At 42.8% G+C, this 20,393-nt stretch overlaps 1 protein-coding gene across 2 annotated transcripts in view; it reads right to left on the minus strand.

Annotated features, from left to right (window-relative positions):
* Nucleotides 1-20,393, minus strand: part of LOC126472802 (tudor domain-containing protein 7-like) — a 182,102-nt gene that overhangs the window by 108,712 nt on the left and 52,997 nt on the right. For both annotated transcript variants that reach the window (XM_050099961.1, XM_050099960.1), the window contains exons 8-9: nucleotides 20,149-20,319; nucleotides 12,936-13,118 (exon numbers count right to left, since the gene is read on the minus strand). In XM_050099961.1, coding sequence (XP_049955918.1) covers nucleotides 12,936-13,118; nucleotides 20,149-20,319 — 354 coding nt within the window. The remainder of the gene's footprint in view (nucleotides 1-12,935; nucleotides 13,119-20,148; nucleotides 20,320-20,393) is intronic.

A 20,393-nucleotide genomic window follows, 5' to 3' on the forward strand; every position in this document is an offset into this window, starting at 1 on the left:
CGGCCCTAGTATTTAAGAGGCAGAGGTCAAATTGAGACAGTAAAGTTTCGACATCTCTGCCTTGGCCAGTAAGCATGGTGCCCACCACAAGGGGTTATGGGTGTTAAAATCTCCCACAAGTAGGATAACTTTAGGGAGTTGATCAATCAGTGCAGCTAATAATGCAGTCAGGGGTACTTCACCAACTGGAGGAAGATATACATAGCAGACGGTTATTTCCTGTGTCATCCTTATTCTGACAGCCTCAGCTTCAAGAGGGGTTTGAAGGAGCACAGTGTCACTACAGACTGAGTTCAGGACATAAATGCAAACTCCACCTGACACTCGATCATAGTCACTACAGTTCCTCTAATATTCCTTATAGATGCAGAGGGCAGAGGTCCGCATTGCTGAGAACCAAGTTTCCTGGAGGGCAATGCAGGAACCAAGTCTAAAGCTTAACAGTTGCTGTAGCTCAGCCAGGCAGTGGAAAAAACTGCCACAATTTCACTGGAGGATGATGTCATCGTGAGACTGGGAAGGCATGTAACACTCAATGAGGCAGTTTACACCTCAGGGTTACCTGCTGCCACTGACTTATTGCCTGAGCCGTCTATATCTGAGGCTCCAGCAAAATCTAGGTCCTCTGTGGACCCCAGAATCTCAACCTCATCCACAGACGTAGAGCTTGTAGGTAGTGGTGGCATGGGTGACACCGCAGTTCCCTTTGTGTTGGGGGATCTTCTTTTTGGATTTCTCTCACTGCTCCTTGGGTTTCCCTGGCTGGAAGGACTTCACTAATTAAGTCTCCTGGACTAAGGATGAGTGTAAAGCCCTACAAACAGCTGCTTTTGGGCACTTCAGCCACTGGCGGCTGTCATCTTTTCCACTAGCAGAAACCTGCAGAGGGAGTGACCCAAGGAACCCTTTCAGAGATCCAGGTCCTCAGGGGATGCTGAGACCTCCACCTCATCCGCAGGTGCAGAATTGGTAGGGAGTGGTGGTGTTGGGGCCACTAGAGAGTCCTTTCTCTTCATCCAGCAACTTTTGGCTCCTTTAGCTACTGGCGAGTGTCCGCCGTGGCATTAGTGGAGACCTTGGGAGAGAGGGTCCCAAGGGACCCCTTCCAGACGAGAGGAGCCAGAGGAGACTGTTGCTCCTCTGTCGTTGCAGCATATGTGGATGTCAAACGAATGGTTGTAATAGTTCAAATTTACATTTAGCCTCTTGGTAAGTCATCGGTCCAGGGTCTTGTACTCCTTGATTTTCCACTCCTTTTGGAGTACCGTGCAGTCTGGTGAGCAGGTGAAGTCCTGGTCTCCACAGTTGATACAAGTGGGAGGAGGCGCACAGGTAGTATCTGGATGCAGTGGGCATCCACAGTCTCAATGTGTAGCATTGAATGTGCAGTGGAAAGGCATGTGCCCAAATTTCCAGCACTTAAAGCACAGCATAGGGGGAAGGAAGTACGGTTTAAATCACAGCGGTAAACCATCACCACGACCTTTTCAGGCAATGAATCACTTTCAGACAGTCGTTCTTCCCGCGAACTATACGCGACTGGAACAGAAAAGGAAGTTAATGACAGTGGCACATGAAGTGCCCTCCGCCACACACCGTTGGGTGGCTTGCGGAGTATAAATGTAGATGTAGATGTACATTCAGCTGCATGTTGTGCCACAGGGTGGTCTACTGTGATCTTGGCCACAGTTTGCCAATGGCCATTCGACCTGGTAGCTTGTTAGTAGTTGTACCAATATAGAAAGCTGTGCAATGATTGCAATAGAGCTGGTATATGACGTGACTGCTTTCACAGGTGACCCAGCTTGTGATGTGGTAGGGCAGGATAGGACTGGAATAGAAGGTGTGAGGGAGTGGGTAGGGCAGGTTTTGCACATCGGTCTTCCACAGAGGTAGGATCCTTGTGGCAAGGGGTTGAGATTGGGGGTGGCATAGGGAAGGACTACGATGTTGTGGAGGTTGGTGGGCAATGCAACACCACTTTAGGAGGGGTTGGAAGGATCTTGGGTATGATTGCCCTCACTTCACGGCATGATGATAGGTAATCGAAGCCCAGGCGAGTGATATCATTCACTTGTTCCTTACAGCGTGGAACTGGGCAACGAGAAGTGTACTCTGTGGCGTATAGGGAAATGGCACAGCAGACCTGTTTGTGAACTAGGTCAGGGGATAGTGCTTGTCTGTGAAGGCCTAGGTGAGACCTACAGCATACTGGGAAAATGGAATTGTTCTCTCAGCAGTTTTGCCATCTCCAGGTGGCCATGCGCTACATGAGTGACCTTTTTTTTATTATTATTATTTATTTTTGCTGGGCAAGGAATGGCAGCTGTCGAAATGCAGGTATTGTTGTTGATTGATGGGTTTAACGTGGACATAGACGTGGATAGAGCCACCAAGTGGGAGGTGGGAGGTGATCAACTTTTAGGAAGATGGCATACTGGGGTGAGGAGGATGAGTTAGAGCAGTTGGGAGAGAAGGTTTTGAGCTTGTGAAGGAATGAGGATAGTGTGTCTCGGCCCAAGCCCGGATTGTAAAGATATCAATATATGAAGCTGAACCAGACGTGGGGTTTGTGGTTTTTGGAAGCTAAGAAGGATTACTTTAGACTGTCCATAAACAGCTTGGCATAGGATGGTGCCGTGTGTGTGCCCATGGCTGTGCTGCGCATTTGGTTGTATACCTACCCTTCAGAGGATAAGCAGTTGCTTGTTAGGATGAAGTTAGTAGGGTATGTGGGCTTGGAGTCTGAGGGACGTTGGTGAGATAGTGTTCAATAGTGGCAAGATCCTGATTATGAGGCTATTTGGTGTGTAGGGAAGAGACGCCAACAGTCAAGAGTATGGATCCAAGATACTTTCAGATGGTGAGGAAGGTGGAGAGTTGGCAAAGGAAGTGTTTGGTGTCTTTTGTCATGGGAGGTTAGATTTTGGGCCATTGGCTGGTGGTGTGAATGTTGAAATTCTTCAGTGGGGGAACAATAACCAGTCAAAATGGGGCATCCAGGATTGTTGGGATTGTGGTCTTTGGGGAATGTATAGTAGGTGAGCGTGCAGGGTGTCTTAATGGGGAATGGGTTCAGGTTATAGCCTAAGGCTTTAAGCAGGGATGTGAGGTTATGTTAGAGTTCTGGGATGAGATCACCCTGGCCGAGTTTATAGGTGGAGTTGTCGGATAATCGGCAGTGGCCTTCTGCCAGGAAGTCCCTGTGATTCATAACAATAGTGGTGTAATGTTCGTCTGCAGGTAGGTTGATTAGATCAGATTTTTTTTTTTTTTTTTTAGGTTGTGAATAGCTGTCCCTTCTTTGGCTGGAAGGCTGATGTTCTTCAGAACGGACCCAAGAAAGGATGGTGAGGCCAAGTTGGAGGTAAGGAATTCCTGGAACGTGACCAAGGTGCGGCTGGATGGAAGTGGCGGTCGTTGGATCACAGCTGGATGGTGGTGTGAACTGAGAGAGACAGGGTTCAGTGTTGGGATAGGGTTGGCTTTGGTTGGAGAGATAGGTGGCAAAGAAATGTTTCCATTGCAGGGATCGGGAAAAGGAGAATGAGTCTTTGACAAGGCCAACATTGTTAAGTTTGGGCGTAGGACTGAAGATGAGGCTTTTGGATGGGAATGAACCTTCCTGTGTGGGCTGAGGGTTTTCATGGAAAGGTTAACAGTAGTGTTAAGAGAGCATTTCGGCTCTGGATTGAGTGGAGTCCTGGGGGATGTGGCAGGTTGAAAAGGTAAACTAGCCACGGTCTGGAGGTTGTGAGGGTTCAATAAGGAGGAGCATTGTGGGTAGGATACGAGTTGGATAGTGGTGTCCCAAGGTGGTAGTAGGATGCCGACAGGTTAGATAACATATGTAAGTGGTGTCTAGAATGCTATTCCTGCTCCTGGAGAACAAGGTGAAGGTGGAGGTCATTGTGAAAGCAGTGCTGGGATCCAGAGAAGGAACTTTTATGGTTACCACACTGAGAGGAAGGAAGGGGATTCTATGGCTTAGGCAGCATTTGAGGAACAGATGGTGGGACAGGGTTTTAGTGAGGGAAAGGGATATTTTTCGGAACTGGCGCAGGAAGATATAGCAGAGGTCCATTGTCAGTGGTAGGATGTTGGGGAAATGGGGATGATGCGGAAATTGGCAAATGAAGCTTTTAGGTAGCTGGATAAAAGAAAATATGTGTAAGAATACATATAACAGGGTAAGGAAATGATGGTTTGCTACTTACCATAAAGATGACGTTAAGTTGCAGAATTAAAAGACACACACATTAGCTTTCGGCCATAGCCTTCATCAAAAAAAGAGACATTCACCACTCATTCACACAAGAAAGCACACCTCACATACAGATGTCTGCCAGCTCTGGCAGCTTGGCCCAGAATGAAACTGTCATGTGGAATGGAGGCAGCACTCCGGAGGGATTGGGAAAGGGGAAGGAATAGCAGTGTAAGGGTGGGGGAAGAGAGTAACACTGTCCGGCAGAATGTGCAGGGACTAGACTGCCAACAGATGCAGTGTTGGGAGCCTGTGGGGCAGGGAGGTGGGAAAAGAGGAGCGAAAAAGAAGAGAAGCGGGGAAAGATGAGTGGGTGCATTGGCAGAGGGCGGCACACAAAGAGTGTGGGAGACAAGAATAGGGAGGAGGTGATAAGACAGAGGAGGTGAAAACTGTAGTGCGGAGGGTGTGGGAGCAGTGTGTTACTGTAGGTTGAGACTGGGATAATTTCGGGAGCAGAGAATGTCTTGTAAGGATAACTTCCATCTGCGCAGTTAAGGAAAGTTGGTGGTCGAAGTAGGATCTTCATGGCGAGGGGTGGAGCAGCCATTGAAATCAAGCATGTTGCTTTTGGCCACAGTTTGATGGTGGATGTCCAGCCTGGTGGACAGCTGGTTGCTAGTAATGCCAGTATAAATAGTTGACCAGTGATTTCAGCAATTATCTGACTGCTCCAACTATAAACTCTGCCATAGTGATCCCATCCCAGAATTCCAAAATAACATCAAATACCTGCTTAAAACATTAGGCCCTTCCCAGAATATCTCCCTGGTCTGTATTTCTCTCCATATCCCTGTCATTCTCCACTACCAACATTTACATGCTCCCCAAACTCCACAAACGCAACAATCCTGGATGTCGCTTTGCAGCTGGTTATTGTGCCACCACTGAAAGAATTTGTCATCATTGTCCAACACCTCCAACCATTTTCTCAAAATCTAGTCTCCCACGTCAAAGATACCAACCCCTTCCTTCACCAGCTCTTCGCTATCCCCACCACTTTACCTCCTGGATCACGGTTGATGCCACTTACCTATACACCAACAATCTTCACACCCGTGGTCTTTCCACTATTGAACACTACCTTTCCCATCATCCATCTGACTCCAAACCCACTACCTCATTCCTCATACACCTTACTAACTTCATTCTAACATAAATTACTTCTCCTTTTAAGGCTATGTATACAGACAAATCTGCAGCACAGCCATGGGCACCTGCGTGGCACCCTCCTATGCCAACCTGTTTATGGGCCATCTAGAGGAAACCTTCTTAGCCTCTGAAAACCGCATACCCCTGGTGTGGTTCAGATTCACTGATATCGTCTTCATAATCTGGGTACAGGGACAAGACACCCAATCGTCATTCCTTCACAACCTCAACACCTTCCCTCCCATCTGCTCCACATGGTCCTCCTCAACATTGATCACGTATCATCATGCCCTGAAATGAGGGGCATTGTACCTAAGGTCCTTCCCACTTCTCCTAAAGTGGAGTTTTGTTGCCTTCCCAACCTTCACAACATCCTAGTCTGTCCCTATGCTACTCTCAAACCCAACCCCTTTGCTACAAGTATCATATCCCTGTGGAAGATCCACATGAGACCTGCACAATCCACCAGCTCACCACTTTCTATTCCACTCCTGTCACAGCTTATCCTACCTTGTCAGAGGCTGGACCACCTGTGAAAGCAGGCTTGTCATACACCATAGTATAGTTCGCGGGAAGAACGACTGTCTGAAAGCCTCCATGCGCACTCGAATCTCTCTAATTTTACATTTGTGATCTCCACTGGAGGTGTAAGTAGGGGGAAGCAATATATTCAATACCTCATCCAGAAAAGCACCCTCTCGAAACCTGGCGAGCAAGCTACACCGCGATGCAGAGCACCTCTCTTGCAGAGTCTGCCACTTGAGTTTGCTAAACATCTCCGTAACACTATCACGGTTACCAAATAACCCTGTGACGAAACGCGCCGCTCTTCTCTGGATCTTCTCTATCTCCTCCGTCAACCCGACTTGGTGTGGATCCCACACTGATGAGCAATACTCAAGTATAGGTCGAACGAGTGTTTTGTAAGCCACCTCCTTTGTTGATGAACTACATTTTCTAAGGACTCTCCCAATGAATCTCAACCTGGTACCCACCTTACCAACAATTAATTTTATGTGATCACTCCACTTCAAATCGTTCCGCATGCATACTCCCAGATATTTTACAGAAGTAACTGCTACCAGTGTTTGTTCCGCTATCATATAATCATACGATAAAGGATCCTTCTTTCTATGCATTCGCAATACATTACATTTATCTATGCTAAGGGTCAGTTGCCACTCCCTGCACCAAGTGCCTATCTGCTGCAGATCTTCCTGCATTTCGCTACAATTTTCTAATGCTGCAACTTCTCTGTATACTACACCATCATCCGCAAAAAGCCGCATGGAACTTCCAACACTATCTACTAGGTCATTTATACATATTGTGAAAAGCAATGGTCCCATAACACTCCCCTGTGGCACGCCAGAGGTTACCCTAATGTCTGTAGACGTCTCTCCATTGATAACAACATGCTGTGTTCTGTTTGCTAAAATCTCTTCAATCCAGCCACACAGCTGGTCTGTCAGGTGACAGTGTGGAACTGTATCGAATGCCTTTCGGAAGTCAAGGAATATAGCATCTATCTGGGAGCCTGTATCTAATATTTTCTGGGTCTCATGAACAAATAAAGCGAGTTGGGTCTCACACGATCGCTGTTTCCGGAATCCATGTTGATTCCTACAGAGTAGATTCTGGGTTTCCAAAAACGACATGATACGCGAGCAAAAAACATGCTTCATTTCAATGGCTGCTTCACAACCTGGACTATCTGGAGCCCACCCTACAACACCAGTTTTTTTTTTTTTTTTTTCAGGAAAGTGCAGACAGGAGTTATGCTTCCAACACATTCTCCACTCCCAGAATTATCCTGGCCTCAACCTATGGAGATAACTGCCACTGCAGGCTCCACCGAACAGTTTCTACATCTGTATTCACAACTCTGCACCCTCACAGTATGCCACCCTCCACCAATACACCCACCCATCTTCCCCATCCCTTATCCTCTCCCTTTTTGCTCCCCATCCCCGCCCTTCCCAATTCCCTGCCCCAAAGCTTCCTGGCCCTGGGCCTGGCATCTTGTCTTGCCTCCATCTACCCATACATGCTCAAACAGAAAGCACTCTTCTCCACCCTCACCCTCACACATATCCTGCTACCCCTCCCCATTCCCTGTCCCACTCCAGATTGTCGACCAACATGTCAGCTGCATTCTGGTCTAAACTGCCACAGATGTGAGATGGTCATGTGTACATCAAACTCAATGTGTCATCTTTATGTTGAGTAGCTATCATTTTCCTAATATTGTTGATATTCCAACCTGGAGAGTGCGTTGTTTTCACTTTCAGGGATGACTGAGAAGGCAAAGGGATCCTGCTCCGGAAAAGTCCAAGTTGAATTCTGTAAGCAAAAATTGTTCTGATACTACTCACAGTGGACCTCTTCTACTGCAAACTCTTTGATTTTCATATTTTGGGAACAGTAGTAGTAAACAAGAAAAACTGTCTGGTAAATGTGTACTCTAAAAATCATATCTTAAGAACTATGAGCAATTGTTCAGTAGAAAAGATGTTTCACAGTAGCAAAGTTGAACAATTGCTCATAGCCCTTAAGGTATCATGTATGCGCAAATATAGTCCACGTGCAAATATACGCTGCACCTAAACTTTTGACACAAGATTATAATAAAAAGTAAATCTTCAATATAGGCCACACCACTAAGTGTACGAGAAAGTTCCTTTAGCCAGTACTTTGAGGTGCATCTCTGTCATGCCCCTTTTCCAACATTCACATTACTACAGTGAAACTCAAGTTGACAATAGAATGGTCTGCTATAATGTAGCTTCACTCACCCTGCTGCTATGTGGCAGGCAGTCTACACCTGGTATGTGTGTCATGGAGATAATGGATTTATTGGGAGGTCTGGTGACATGACTAATTCAAGGGACAGAGTAAGAAAGTTGAGGGCGAGTGAAAAGTTGATGTCTGGTACGTGAGCAATGTTGGGAAAGGAGCGTACAAGTTACATGGTGAAATTTGCAGCTCAAGTTATCAGCTACGCAAAGGAACGGGGAAAGCGGGAAGTTGTATGCGTATTTCATGTTGTTGGGGGGGGGGGGGGGGGGGGGGGGGGGGCAAAAAAATCATTGGTGTGTAACCGAACAGAAACTCCTAAATACTTTGGAAAGTCGGTGTAAATATCCAACTGTTGAAAACAACTTGCTCAACTTTGTAATTCAAAATAGAAAATGTTGATAAGCCATTACAACAGAAATTATCCAAATTGAAGGCTGCAAACTAGCACGCAGAAGATATATTTTGCCAGTAGAACTTACAGTTTCGTATGGGTGGGCTCGGCAATTTATGCAACAAAACAATCTATCCGTTTGCTGCAGAACTACGATTGCACAAAATCTGCCTCAAAACAGTTTATTATCTTTTCAGTGTTACGTAATCCAACTCTGACGCAAAAACAGTTATTTATTTTCCCAGATAGGGACTGCCGAACAAACAAATATCTATTTTGATACGCCGAGCAGCACTACGGCAAATAACATAGGCAAATACATCATGGAAATACATACAATGTGGTGCAGGAAAACAGTGGTGCACAGTGACATTAAGCATTACGGTTGATGGATGAAAATTGTCACCATATGTGGTTTTTAATCGAAAAACCATCATCAAGGGAGAAAGCTTCCCATCCAGCATCATTGTAAGAGCTCATGACAGGGGTAGGTGACGAAGGAACTGGTCATAGACTGGATTTCAGCAGTTTGGAACAAGCAGCCAGGAGTTGTTCTTTACCCAAAATCAGTGCTTGCATTGGATAGTTTTCATGGGTGCATTGGTGAACGAGTGAAACAGAACATGTAAGAAGGCAACTACGAACTAAGTTGTTATTCCTGCTGCCAAGGCAAGTGTGTTGCAGCCTTTGTATGTGTAGTATAACACAATTCTATATATAAAAAAACAAAGATGATGTGACTTACCATACGAAAGCGCTGGCAGGTCGATAGAAACACAAACACACACATACACACACACAAAATTCTAGCTTTCGCAACCAATGGTTGCTTTGTCAGGAAAGAGGGAAGGAGAGGGAAAGACAAAAGGATGTGGGTTTTAAGGGAGAGGGTAAGGAGTCATTCCAATCCCGGGAGCGGAAAGACTTACCTTAGGGGGAAAAAAGGACGGGTATACAATCGCACACACACACATATCCATCCACACATATACAGACACAAGCAGACATATTCAAAGCAAAGAGTTTGGGCAGAGATGTCAGTCAAGGCGGAAGTGCAGAGGCAAAGATGTTGTTGAATGACAGGTGAGGTATGAGTGGCGGCAACTTGAAATTAGCGGAGATTGAGGCCTGGTGGATAACGGGAAGAGAGGATATATTGAAGAGCAAGTTCCCATTTCCGGAGTTCGGATAGGTTGGTGTTAGTGGGAAGTATCCAGATAACCTGGACGGTGTAACACTGTGCCAAGATGTGCTGGCCATGCACCAAGGCATGTTTAGCCACAGGGTGATCCTCATTACCAACAAACACTGTCTGCCTGTGTCCATTCATGCGAATGGACAGTTTGTTGCTGGTCATTCCCACATAGAATGCGTCACAGTGTAGGCAGATCAGTTGGTAAATCACGTGGGTGCTTTCGCACGTGGCTCTGCCTTTGATCGTGTACACCTTCCGGGTTACAGGACTGGAGTAGGTGGTGGTGGGAGGGTGCATGGGACAGGTTTTACACCAGGGGCGGGGTAGGGAAGGTGGTTTGGGGATTTCATAGGGATGAACTAAGAGGTTACGAAGGTTAGGTGGACGGCGGAAAGACACTCTTGGTGGAGTGGGAAGGGATTTCATGAAGGATGGATCTCATTTCAGGGCAGGATTTGAGGAAGTCGTATCCCTGCTGGAGAGCCACATTCAGAGTCTGATCCAGTCCCGGAAAGTATCCTGTCACAAGTGGGGCACTTTTGTGGTTCTTCTGTGGGAGGTTCTGGGTTTGAGAGGATGAGGAAGTGGCTCTGGTTATTTGCTTCTGTACCAGGTCTGGAGGGTAGTTGCGGGATGCGAAAGCTGTTGTCAGGTTGTTGGTGTAATGGTTCACGGATTCCGGATTGGAGCAGATTCGTTTGCCACGAAGACCTAGGCTGTAGAGAAGGGACCGTTTGATGTGGAATGGGTGGCAGCTGTCATAATGGAGGTACTGTTGCTTGTTGGTGGGTTTGATGTGGACAGACGTGTGAAGCTGGCCACTGACCTCCACCTTTGCCTGTTTACTTCCGCCTCGACTGACATCTCTGCCCAAACTCTTTGCCTTTACATTGTGTGTGTGTGTGTGTGTGTGTGTGTGTGTGTGTGTGTGTGTGTGTGTGTGTGTGCGTGTATACCCGTCCTTTTTTCCCCCTAGGGTAAGTCTTTCCGCTCCCGGGACTGGAATGACTCCTTACCCTCTCCCTTAAAACCCACTTCCTTTCGTCTTTCCCTCTCCTTCCCTCTTTCCTGATGAGGCAACAGTTTGTTGCGAAAGCTTGAATTTTGTGTGTATGTTTGTGTTTGTTTGTGTGTCTATCGACCTGCCAGCGCTTTCGTTCGGTAAGTCACCTCATCTTTGTTTTTATATATAATTTTTCCCACGTGGAATGTTTCCCTCTATTATATATATAAAACACACCAAATTCAAATGCATTTATCATTTCTGTGACATGGAATTTCATGTTACGTACACCTGCTTCTGTTTACAAGCATCCATTGAACACACTGTCATCTGCTAACAATGGTTGGCTAAGTTGGCCGCACTGAAACAGCTGTCAATACTGACTTGAGGTCACTCAATTTGTATCAAAAAAGCAACTTGCATTAGTCACCACACTGTGGCTCTTTAGAAAGCGAACAAGATGTACGAACAAGCTAACACAGTTTTGTGAGAAAGTCACTTTTCTTTTCTTAAGAACAGCTCTTGTATTAAGCTTTTCAATCCACAATATATGTGTCCGTTTCATTTAGAAATTGACGATTTACGATCTGATTGTGGAAAACTTCAATTATAGGCCACACCATGATTTTTCAAGCAACAAATTAGGGAAAAAAGTGTGATCTATACTCGCAAAAATATGGTATCCATTTTAGTCACTTATGCCAATAACAAAGTGATATGAAGAGGAACCAGTATAAAGAAGGTCCACATATTACAGTTGAGAGGAGGAGAGAAAAATGCAACTGAAAGAATGAAGAAATTCTGGGAAGAGAGGAAAAGGAAGGCCAAGATGTGTTGAGTTTTGTCCAATTTGGAAGGAGGAAGAATAAAACTGACTTCACAGACCAATATTGAAAAATAAAGATTAAAACTGACCAATCTGAAAATTATTGACTTTTATCAATTTTACTGGCCATTTCCCATTGCTGCTGCTACTGTTGCTGCTACTACCATCACCCATCAGAACTACAAGTTAAAAAATATGAAGGCCACAAAAGGGATCTGATAGAAATTATTAAATGCGGCTGTGTAGTGATGAAACAAGAGATCTGCACCTTCTGCCTTACAAAATGACATTTTTTTCTACTTTAGTAGGCATCACTTCATCTTGCGCACTTGAAAGAACTAGCCAGTTTTGAAGTGAAGTCTGTTCATTTCCTCTCACCAATTACAGGGATGAGGGATGTAGGCAATACCATCAAAACATGAACTGATCCCTAGTTGATATAGAAATGTAACAGAGCTAGCAAAGGAAGGAGTAGCCATTCCAAACCAGATTTCAAGATAGATAGAGAGAGAGAGAGAGAGAGAGAGAGAGAGAGAGAGAGAGCACCTCAGAAAGCCAAATAAGTTCTGGAAGCCCAGCTGCACTGAAAACCTTCACTACCAGTAATATGCTACACACAATAACCTGTACTCTGCTGGTAAATGTAAGTGAAAAGAAACAGAGTGGAGGCATGACAGACAAAAAGTAAACAACTCTGAAGAGAAAACAAAACACAAAGACTGCAGGAAAAAATAGAGAAAAACAATGTGATAAGAACAAAATTTAACTCATTGTGACTGTCAAGTCAAGAAAATGGCTGTCAGTTAAAGTTCGGTTCAGCAATGATCATTTACAAAACCTGCTCGACATTCTACATTTGTATCAGTTGTCAGGATGAGCCATCACGAACTGTCTACACTGGTAACTTGATCTACCATGTCACCAGTGGTGTATAGCAGCAAAGGAGAGTCACAGAGTCTTAAAAAAAATGTGAGATGGGAACTGTGATTCCCATTTGTTACTGTAGGAAAGGAAGTTGTCTGCAATATACCAGGTGGTGCATTACATGGGTAATGTGACTATTTTCCAAGCTTTAACTGCATCCTTATGCTCTAACGTGTTCCATAAAAATCGACTAACTGGTAGTGAAAGAGCAGTTTAATACAGACTTTTTTAAAGTCATATTTCTTCATTAGTCTACTACAGTATAATGCTTCTGTAAGAAAAATTTCAAGGCACTGTTTACTTCACAGAAAAATGTTCTTGTCACCTTTTTTTAAAGACAATTTTCCTGCTAGGTGTTAACAAAGATCTTATATATAATACCTGTGTTTCTTGTGAAGCCTGTACTGGCCACAGAATTGTCTTTCCTGCTATCGTATCCATGGATATGGTTGGGCAGTTACTAATTATTTTCTCCCAGTTGTCAGGAAGAGATTCACTATGCCTTTTTGTATACTCCACAGGAACTTGTGTAATGAACAGTCCACTCTCGTAATCTTTAACTATCTGCAATAACAAAAGAAAGTAACATCCTTAAAACTGATCTCCTTTTATTGTTAGTAAGTTGAACATTAATTTTGTTGGTACACAGACATACTCAGAATTTTTAAACATACAACTTTTAAAATGCAAGCATTCTAAGATGATTATATAGGAAACATGCATGGGAAAAATAAAATCAATTATTAAATAACTGAAGAGTAAAAATTCACATAGGTGTGGTGAAACATCAAGTGGACTCGCAGTCACTTGAGCAATTTTTTTCAGACATGATCAGTTAGTGTGCATATTTTCAGTGAAATCTCATTATCAAATGAGAGGAAGAGAGTAATCACACAATTACAGGCCAATATCCTTGCTATAAGTATTATCAAAAGTCTTGGAGATGGCAATGTGTAAGACAGTAGTAACCTGTTTCATATTGTTGTACTGTTGTTGACTTTAGTCTGAAGGATGATTTGGTCTGAAAAGCTTCAGCAACCTGCTTTCATCTGAAATATCTGCCCTCACAATCTCTCAGTGTCATTGTTCATGGTTAGGGTGTAAAGGAGGGATACTTTGTGTGATGCTGTTGGTATACTGTCATTTTTGCTTGGGAAGTATTGTTATTTTAATGAAATATTTATTTCTGAAGATTTCATTTTAAATTCCTGCTGACTCCCATGGAGGAGGAGGAGGAGGAGTAGTTAAAAGAAGAAAACGTACCACACATCCACTCTACTTTGCAGCCATATTCTGTAACATACGGCCACTCAGAAACTGCTTTTTGTACACCAAAAACTACTAATACTACTACTACTACTACTACTAATACTACTACTACTACTACGTGATCAGGCCCAGTGGACCGCACACCTCCTCCACTGTATTCTGTCCATTGCTTCTATCCGCCATCCATCCACATCTATTGACACTTGGTTTAAATCTTCATAGAGCCATCCCTCCAACGCTTCTTGGGTCTCCCTGGCGGTCTCTTTCCTGTAGGTGTGAAATCCAGGAGCTTCCGAGGCCATTATTTAATTTTTTCTCTATAATAATCTGCATCAACTGCATATCTTTTGAGAGAATTCACCAAACGTCACAGTTGCGCAATAACATTTCCCCTGTAACTCTTTGTTTATGCTGTCACGTCCCAACCTGATTTGCAGGCTGTCATCAATCACTGACAAGCTGGATAGACCACAAATAGCTTCTTTCCTAGTCTCCCCTTCTGTCATGACGCCTATTATATTATAGTTCCAATAAAGTTTCAAAAACTTGACCAGGGCTCCTGCCCTGCAACCACTCACAGCCTGCTGGACTGGAATAGCTGGCAGCCAGGAAACCAGAGGAGTGTAGTCATCCTCTCTATTGGTGTTGTCAGGCTGCTTAATATTTTCAAGCATCTCTCGAATTTTGCGTTGCCGCATCCACACCTCTTTTGTGAGCACATGGGCTTCCTGCAAAAAGATATGCTGTCCAGTCACAGTGGTGGTCCATTATCATTGGTTTATTACGCTGTGCTAATAGCACATAGCGTTCATAATCTGCTGCTCATGAGCTAACTGGTCTCCCTGTATCCGCTATGTAGGCGGCTCTGCACTCACAATGAAGTTCATATACTCTTGCCATACTTAATTTGTTGACTGCATCCTTGGTGGAACCTATCATGCTGCAGATCTTGTGGCTGATGCAGAAAATCAGTTTCAACCTCATCAGCAGAGGATGTTGCCTGCCATTCACTGACACCCTTCACATATGGTAAGTGCACTAGTGGAAGCTTCTCTTCATTGTCCTCTTCTCCGGAAGGCCGTGTAATACGGTCTAAATGTTGGTTTTAAGTTTTATAAAGTATTTTGTACAATGACATGGTACAACACCAAGAGGAATCTTAACCATCATGACACCAGTCGCAGAAGTCTATGTAGTTATATACTTTTGTGATATTTCACACAAAAACAACACAAGTAGTGGTGTGTGCATGTGTGTGTGTGGAGGGGGGGGAGGGGGCGGGGAGGATTTGCATAATGGAGGAGCCGCAGTACTTTATAACTTCAAAAAGATGACTACAGCGCAAAAAACGCAGAACAGCGTATATGCAAACATTGCACAAAATACTTATGTAAATATTTGCATTTGAAAATGAGAATAAATTCTTGGAAAGCATCACACTACACATGAAAAAATGTGTAACTGGAGTAGTGTTACATTATTTAAATAATGAATGACTTCTGCAAGCTTTCCAAAAACAATGAATATGATGAATGACATTAAGTTAAACCATTTCTATTTCCCAGACAGTTACCAGTTTTAGTTATGTCTACAGTTAAACATATCACAAAATTCAGGTAACATTTATTGGATAACAAACAAGTTCTTGATGAATATTTTGACACATATTACACATATATACTATATACATACATGAAGTACAAAAATAAAAAAGGGGATCCTATGCTTAACTTTTACAGCTTAAAAAATTTCCCACATTTTACATTATCCCAAATTTTACACTTGAAAAGTGAGACTCGAAATCAAGGAAAAAAAAAAATTTCCCGAAATTAAGCCACACTTGAAATTTGAGACTCAAACTTCAAGGGGAGATAAAAGTTCTAGACCGCCCCTCAAAATAGAAACAAAGTTGGTCCATTGTAACATGAGACTCAATTGAGGTCGAATGGATGAAGATACAGCTACAGCAGTTTGGTTCGAGTCATAAGCTTAACAGTTAAGCTTTACCAAATAGCCATTGCTATGTGTCAGGCGCTTCGTCCGTATTTATACGGGTACCCTTCGTTTTTCACGTGCTTTGTCTGGTTTGAATCTATTGTTTATTTTGCTTTGATCTGATAAGTGCCGTTCTCTTTGTTGTAGGTGTTTATGTCTCTCTAAGCTGAAAATGCATTATTGTACTGTGTCATGCATTGTTTGTCGCATTCTGGTAATGAGTGTTTACGACCTGTCACCGCTCGCGGCATGGCTTGCTTTTGTGCGCGCTGCCACCACTTACAATAAAAACAAAGAGAGGAATTGTCTCATAAGCGAAACAATGGTAAGAGACTGCTATTTGTTTTTATTTACACTGCTGATTTCTTTGATGATGATCAACAAGAACCAAATTATAGACCGTGTATGATGGAATTTATTCTGAACGAGAGTTAAGCAAAAATTTTTCTCCGTTTGAAAATCTTTGCAGACGCCTCTTTAGTACATTACATTCTGTACAGAAATTAGTCATCTTAGATTCATGCTTCATTTCTGACTCTATCACTACTCAGCATAAGAATAACACGAATATAAACATGACATTATATGTATATTCTTCCACGTTTGCTGTTGTCTCACTCTAGTTTCGTAGTTTATTAGGCAGACAGAATTTAAATGAGATAGCAGCAAACACGAAAGAATACACAGCATAATGTTTACATTCTTCTACCTTTTCTTTTAATTTATTTTCTGACGCATAGGTTTTGGCGCCAGTATTTATCTTTGTGCCTGCAAAGCATGCCTGTGTAGAGCTACATATATTAGACGGCAGAAGTTAGTTGTAGCGGCACCTACCAACATTTTTCAGAACTTTTGCTTACTTTGCACTCGATTCTAAGCCACACGCGGTTTTTTGGATTACAAAAATCGGAAAAAAAGTGCGGCTTAGATTCGAGTAAATACGGTAAGTCCCTTGAAAAGTGAAAAGCAGGTTTCACTATTATCAGTGAACTACCAATGAAAGTGGCAGGTGAGCAATGTATTAATGCTGCCTTTGCCACTGTTCAGATGCAGCCTGGCCGATGTGAATGTGAGAGACAGAACATGCTACGGAGTATACACACATGCATTGAGACACAAGGACACAAATTTAATACATACTGTAAACATGGCTGCATGATAAGAGAGCATATTAGACCACAGTCTCTGCAACAATGCACGATTGAATAAATGGTGTCTAGCTTGGAAACCATGCATTTCCTGACAAGGGTTCATTAGATTATTTTGGTTCTGTATCCTCTCATGGATCAATCCTGCAGTTTATACACGGTGGAAAAAATCACCCTGTACAGCAAGAACTAGTGGAAAAACAAGCTGGATTTTGTAAAGGAAGAGGGACCAGAATTCAAATTGCCAACATTTGGTGGATTGTGGAAAAGACAAGAAAATTCTGGAAAGATGTCTCTCTCTTTTATTGATTACTCAAAGCCTTTGATTGTGTTGATCACAATAAATTACTGGAAGTACTCAAAAATATGAGAGAACCAAATCACTTCATTCATCTCACACAGAGTTTATCCTCTGACCAAGATGCCACAGTGACGACAACTAAATGGATCAAGATCCAGAAAGGGGTATGGCAAGGCACCTTACTTATTTAACCTATACGCAGAGCATGTTATGAGGAATGCCGAGCTAGATGAAGAAAAAACTGGAATTAAAGGAGCTAGGATAAATATAAACAACCTTAGTTATGGAGACGATACTATACTGTTCACAGGAAGTTAAGAGGAGTTGAAGACACTTGTTAAAGGTGAAAGAACAAAGAGAAGAAGGTTGTCTTAGGCTGAATGCTGACAAAACAAAAATTATAGCAACTACAAATATGTTTTCACGGCATGTAGGAGAAGAACAATGGCATAGTCTATGTTCAATTATCTCGGTTCCCAGATTTCGGCTGATGGTGACTGCAACCACAAAATCAGGACACGCCTGCTGCTTGATATATGAGTAATGTCAAACCTTGACAAGGTTTTAAGGAGTAGAGATATAAATTTAGCAACAAAGGTCCGTATTGTAAGGGCTACGGTCTTTCCAGTTGTGGCGTATGGATGAGAGACCTGGACCATTACAAATGCATAACAGCGAAGAATAGACTACTTTGAACTGTGATGTTGGAGGACCTTCTTAAAGAGTCCCATGGACTGCAAAGTAACCGAGTAGATCAACATTACAGCAAATAAAACCAGAGTGCTCCCTGTAAGGTCTGATACGAATACAAAAGCTGACCTACTTTGGACACATCATGAGAAGATATGTTTCACTGGAAAATACTCTAATGCTGGGGAAGATTGAAGGCATTAGGAGAAGAGGACGCTAATGAGATGGGTCGATGGTATCACAGAAGTAGTGTGTACCAACCTGGGAAGCCAGTGGGAGAAAGTGCAGACAGAAGAAACAGGCGTGTTTTGGTTCATGGGGTCACAGAAGTTGGAACCAACTAAACAAATAGAGAAAGAGAGAAAGAGAGAGAGAGAGAGAGAGAGAGAGAGAGAGAGAGAGAGAGAGAGAGAGATTACTCTTGAGAGTAGTCATATTCATGCATACACACAATTGGTCACACAGACATCCAAAATACACACACATGTGGCAGTGGCAAGACTAGTTCATCAGGCCCACCGCTACCATGAGTATGTACATTTTAGGTGTCTTTGTGGCTGTGTATAATCAGTAATTTTCACTGCTTCACACTGAAATGTCAAGACTTACATCCTTTTATACCCAATAGTAATACAGGATGTATCAAAAAGAATCATCCAATTTGGCACATCTATATTTCTGAAACTAATAAACATATACAATTAATTTTGTTTTTTGATGAATGGGCATCTCACAAAGTTCTTTTCCATACCTTTTCACAAGTGTTCAATATACCTCCCTTGAGATGCATGGCATGTCAGTGCAGTATTCAAATCGTTCCCACACTGCAGCAAGCATGTCTTGCGTTACATACAGCTTCCACAGCTACTGTTATGTGCTGTCTCAGTTCATTCACTGTTGTTGGTAACAGACACACATAACCAAAGTATTTTATAAAAACCTAAAAGAAATAATCACATCCAGTCAGGTCCAGTGACCTTGGATGCCAGTGATGTAAGGCTGAATCATCTGGTCCAGTGCGACCAATCCATCATTCAGCAATCCTTTGATTTAAAAATTTCCACACTTCCAGAGGCCAGTGTGGCAGTGCCCCTTCCTGTTGGTGAATGAAGTCATTCGAATCAGTCTTCCACTGCGGAAAAATAAAGTTCTCAAGCATATTGAGATACATGCTTCCTGTAACAGTGTTCTCGGCAAAGAAAAATGGATGCTACACCTTTTCCCATGAAACTGCACAAAACGCATTAAATTCTGAAGAGTCCCTCTCATGTTGTACAACTTCAAGTGGTTTTTCCGTACCCCATATTCTCACAGTATGATGGTTCATCTTTCCATTTAAATAGAATGTTTCCGCGTCACTGAACACTAAGTGTGGAAGAAAACTATAATCCTCCATCTTGCCAAGAACAAAATTACAGATCTCTACACATTGTTGTTTCTCATTTTCACAAAGAGCTTGCAGTAGCTGAATTCTGTGTGGTTTCATGTGTAAACGTGCACGCAACACACTAGACAGACATCGGGGGCATCTTGAGCTGTCGAGCACCACAGCAAATGGATTTCCGTGGACTCCTTGTGAAACTATGGCGGATGCATTTGACTTCTGTGTCAGACACTCAGGGACAGCCCAGCGATTTCCCTTTACCCAAACAATCTGTTTCTGGGAATTGTTCATGCCATCATCTAATGCTCTGTGCTGTATTAGTATCCACATCATACCTAGTATGAAAATCATAATGAACTGTTATTACTGACCCGCACTGCACAAAACGCAGAAAGCGAAACGCTTTCTGTTGTCTTAACACCATTTTTACTAGAACTGAAGTGGGTCCACATTGCTGCTACCTAGCAGGAGCCATGTAAAACTCAAGAGTTTGCTCTTTCCAAAAGTACACCGTTCATGCACATATTTCAAACAACATAATGGTTATGATTTTTTTTATATCGGATGATTCTTTTTGATACAACCAGTATAGTCACGGCGAGAGAGGAAAAATATACTTAGCCCAAAAGAGAAAATTGAAGAAAAGAGATGGTTACAAGAAAAAATATCCTCTAATAAACCTGATCACCAGACTCATGCCTGAACAAAATAACAAAAACCAAACATAATTATGTTCTGACATTACTCTAAAAAAGTCAAAATGGTATGTTACTTTCACAGCATTATTCAATATTTTCTAATACATACCTGGCTAACTCTTCTTATAATTACATTTCTGTCAGTTGTAGTACCGCTCTGAGCTGAAAGGCTTTTATTCAGTTTTGTTAATTCCAGTACAGCCAATTTTGCAACTGACTCTGCTGCTTCCTCTGGTGTTCTTTTCTCATCGGGATAATTATTAAAATTCTCATCACCAACCTGAAATAAATATCATTTCTGATGAAAAATGTATGAAAATATTGTTAAGGGCATAGACCAAAAGGCCTATAAAA

The sequence above is a fragment of the Schistocerca serialis genome, chromosome 1 (genome assembly GCF_023864345.2).
Source record: "Schistocerca serialis cubense isolate TAMUIC-IGC-003099 chromosome 1, iqSchSeri2.2, whole genome shotgun sequence".
NCBI lineage: Eukaryota > Metazoa > Arthropoda > Insecta > Orthoptera > Acrididae > Schistocerca > Schistocerca serialis.